At 39.0% G+C, this 3,088-nt stretch overlaps 1 protein-coding gene across 1 annotated transcript; it reads left to right on the forward strand.

Moving 5' to 3' along the window:
• The first annotated feature begins 204 nt into the window (after positions 1–204).
• Positions 205–2,353, forward strand: LOC131038450 (RING-H2 finger protein ATL74). Its single transcript, XM_057970889.2, has one exon. The coding sequence runs from the start codon at positions 1,549–1,551 to the stop codon at positions 2,116–2,118; it is 570 nt and encodes a 189-aa protein (XP_057826872.2). The 5' UTR covers positions 205–1,548; the 3' UTR covers positions 2,119–2,353.
• Positions 2,354–3,088: the final 735 nt, after the last annotated feature.

Here is a 3,088-nt window from a genome sequence, read left to right on the forward strand (position 1 = left end):
ACAGCCTAAAGCTCATATTCTCATATTAGAAAAAGAATATCATTCTTTTCTCTTAACTGAAAACCTGTCAGCCAAAAGCTCATATTTACACACGAAAGAATGAATACATCCTCCTCCTTCCAAAAGCTCATGGATATGTAATAAAACCCTAAGAAAAAAAACCTAATATTTAAAAGTTTCCACATGTCTTAGGTAGATTGCTTTGTCAAAGCAGTGCCAACCTGGGTTCCATTGAAAAACCAGCTTCTCAACTAATCCATCTACCCTGATATTTTCTAAGCTTTTAAAACTGGGTAAATGCAGGGAGCCATGACTATATAGGGGACAAAGAAAGCATTAAAGATGATTTATTAAAGCACAATTCTATTCCGATCACTTTGATCTTTAGAATCCCCTGTTCGTCGTATCTGGTGGCGGTGAATTTTATGCCCAAATGTCTGCTCTCAGGGATTAAATGCACAGAAAGCTTGTCGGCATAAGCTGACAAATTTTCTTTATTTTAGGCTCAGGACAAACGGCGGCAAATCGAATCCTTATCTTTTTCTTTGGCCCCAACTGGAACAGGAGGAAGCCCAAACAACACAAGATTTGTGCAGTGATAAGAAAAGAGAGGCCCTCATTCGGAATGGTGACATCATTAAAAATTCTGACCGCAGGCCCTACACTCTCTGCTTCGCAACTACTCCAATTCATTACTCCTTGCTTACAATACCAACAATCCGCTTTACCCATTCCTGCCCTCTGGCTAAATCCCACCTCAGAGAAAAAAACCCAAATCTGCCCCCAATTCTGCCCCCAATTCTGTAAAATTCTTGGGTTTGATTTCAAAATCCTTTCAGAGATGGAATTTTTGGGTTTAATAGAGAGTTTAAATCATTCCCAGAGAAATTTTAGCTATATTAGTCTTTAGGCTGAAATTTCTTGATATAAGGATAACATATTCATAGGTTTGATTTCAAACTCTTCACAGAGATGAAATTCTCTTGGATTTGATTTCAAACTCTTTACCTGGATTTGATGGAGGAATTTATATCATCTACAGAATATTTTTAGTTGTTTATAGAAAGGACCAGTCTTTCTTTGACATAAACTAATAGGTTGTTGGATTTGATTTCAAGTCTTTAGATTGAAACTTCTTCAACATAAGCTAACAAATTCTGGAATTTGATTTCAAGTCTTTGGACTGAGACTTCTTCGACATAAACTAACAAATTTTCTTGAATTTGATTTCAAATCTTTAGATTAAACAAATTCTTAGATTTGAACCTTAGGCTGAAATTTCTTCTAACACAAGGTAACAAATTCTTAGAAAGGGAGAACCTCTTGACATAAGCTGATAGATTCTTCTGGCATTTGATTTTGAGTCTTCAGACTGAACTTTCTTCCACATAAACTAACAAATTCTTAGATTTGATTCCAAAATCCTAGCCTGAAACCTCTTCCTCATAAGCTAATAGATTCCTGGGTCCGATTTCAAGCTCCTAACAGATATGAATTTCTGCAGAGAGTAAGAATACACCTAGGGAGTGAATTCCAAGAGGTGTAAGCATGGTCCCAGAAATGGGATTTTCAGGGGCTTTCACTCCGCCACCGCCTGCGCCAACCCATGAGGGCGACAGTGCATTCGATTCCAATTTAGTGGTGATTCTCTCGGCTCTGCTTCTTGCCCTGATCTGCGCTCTGGGGATCAACTCTGTTCTGAGATGCGCCAATGCGTGCAGAGGGCGAATGGTTTTTGAATCAGCCAATGAGGCAGCAATCCGCCTGGCTAACACAGGGCTGAGCAGCAAGGCCATCAGGGGGCTGCCCACCGCAGTCTACACCTCCTCCTCCTCCGCCGCCGCCGCCACAGCATCCGCTACGCCTGCTGAGCTCATCAAGGAATGCCCAATCTGCCTGTCTGAATTCTGCCCTGGAGAAAAGCTCAGAGTTTTGCCCAAGTGCAGCCATCAATTTCATGTGGGATGCCTTGATCCGTGGCTCACTTCTCATTCATCTTGTCCCACCTGTCGACGGGTTCTGCTTGATGGGACTTCGCCCTCTCTTCGGGTGCACATTGTTGTTGATCGTGACCAGGGCCAGGGCCCTGCTGATTCTCAGGCCATTTCCTCGCAGTGATTTTTGGGTTTTGGCTTAGCAGAGTTTGGGCTGAGTGATATATATAAATTACAGTTCATTCAATGCATTTGCTTAGGATAGATTTCAAGTTTTTAGAGATCCCTGATAACACATCGTGTTTCCTTTCATGCTATGTAAAATTTAGGGCTGTTACTTATGGGAATTGATGTATATGAAGGAGCTTTCAGATGAGAAATTATATAATCTACCATTAGATTGGAGCACTTCTTACTTCTTACTGTATCTACATGTGATCAGTCTTATTGATTTAATGTTTGGCTGGTCAAAATTGTTATTATGGAAGGATGAGATTTTGTGTCCCTTCTTGTTGATTCAATTCAATGGTTCATTAGTCAAAATTGTTATTTGGAAAAGTTGCGATTGTGTGTCCTTTCTTATTGATTCAATGGTTCGATGGTCAAAATTGTTGTTATGAAAGGATGTGATTGTGTATTCTTTTTCATCGATTCAATGGTCAAAATTGTTGTTATGAAAGGATGTGATTGTGTGTCATTTTTATTGATTCAACGGTTCAATGGTCAAAATTGTTGTTATGAATGGATGTGCCATTGTGTGCCCTTACTAATTCAATGGTTCAACATGGTCAAAATTGTTGTTATGAATGGTGATTTTGTGTCCTTTCTTATTGATTCAATGGTTTAATGGTCAAAATTCATAGTTATGAATGGATGCCATTGTGTGCCCTTTCTTATTGATTCAATGGTTCAATGGTCAAATGTATTGTTATGAAAGGATGCAATTGTGTGTCCTTTCTTATTGATTCAATGGTCAAAGGTTGTTATGAATGGATGTGCCATCATGTGCCCTTTCTTATTGATTCAATGGTTCAACAAGCAAAATTGTTGTTATGAAAGGATGTGATTGTGTGTCCTTTCTTATTGATTCAATGGTTCAACAATCAACATTGTTGTTATGAATGGATGCCATCGTTTGCCATTTCTTATTGATT

The sequence above is a fragment of the Cryptomeria japonica genome, chromosome 8, assembly GCF_030272615.1.
Source record: "Cryptomeria japonica chromosome 8, Sugi_1.0, whole genome shotgun sequence".
In the NCBI taxonomy this organism is placed as follows: Eukaryota; Viridiplantae; Streptophyta; class Pinopsida; order Cupressales; family Cupressaceae; genus Cryptomeria; species Cryptomeria japonica.

What these genes read in the sequence shown, in the direction of transcription:
- LOC131038450 (XM_057970889.2), top strand. Translation starts at nt 1,549, where the DNA reads ATGGTCCCAGAAATGGGATTTTCAGGGGCTTTCACTCCGCCACCGCCT.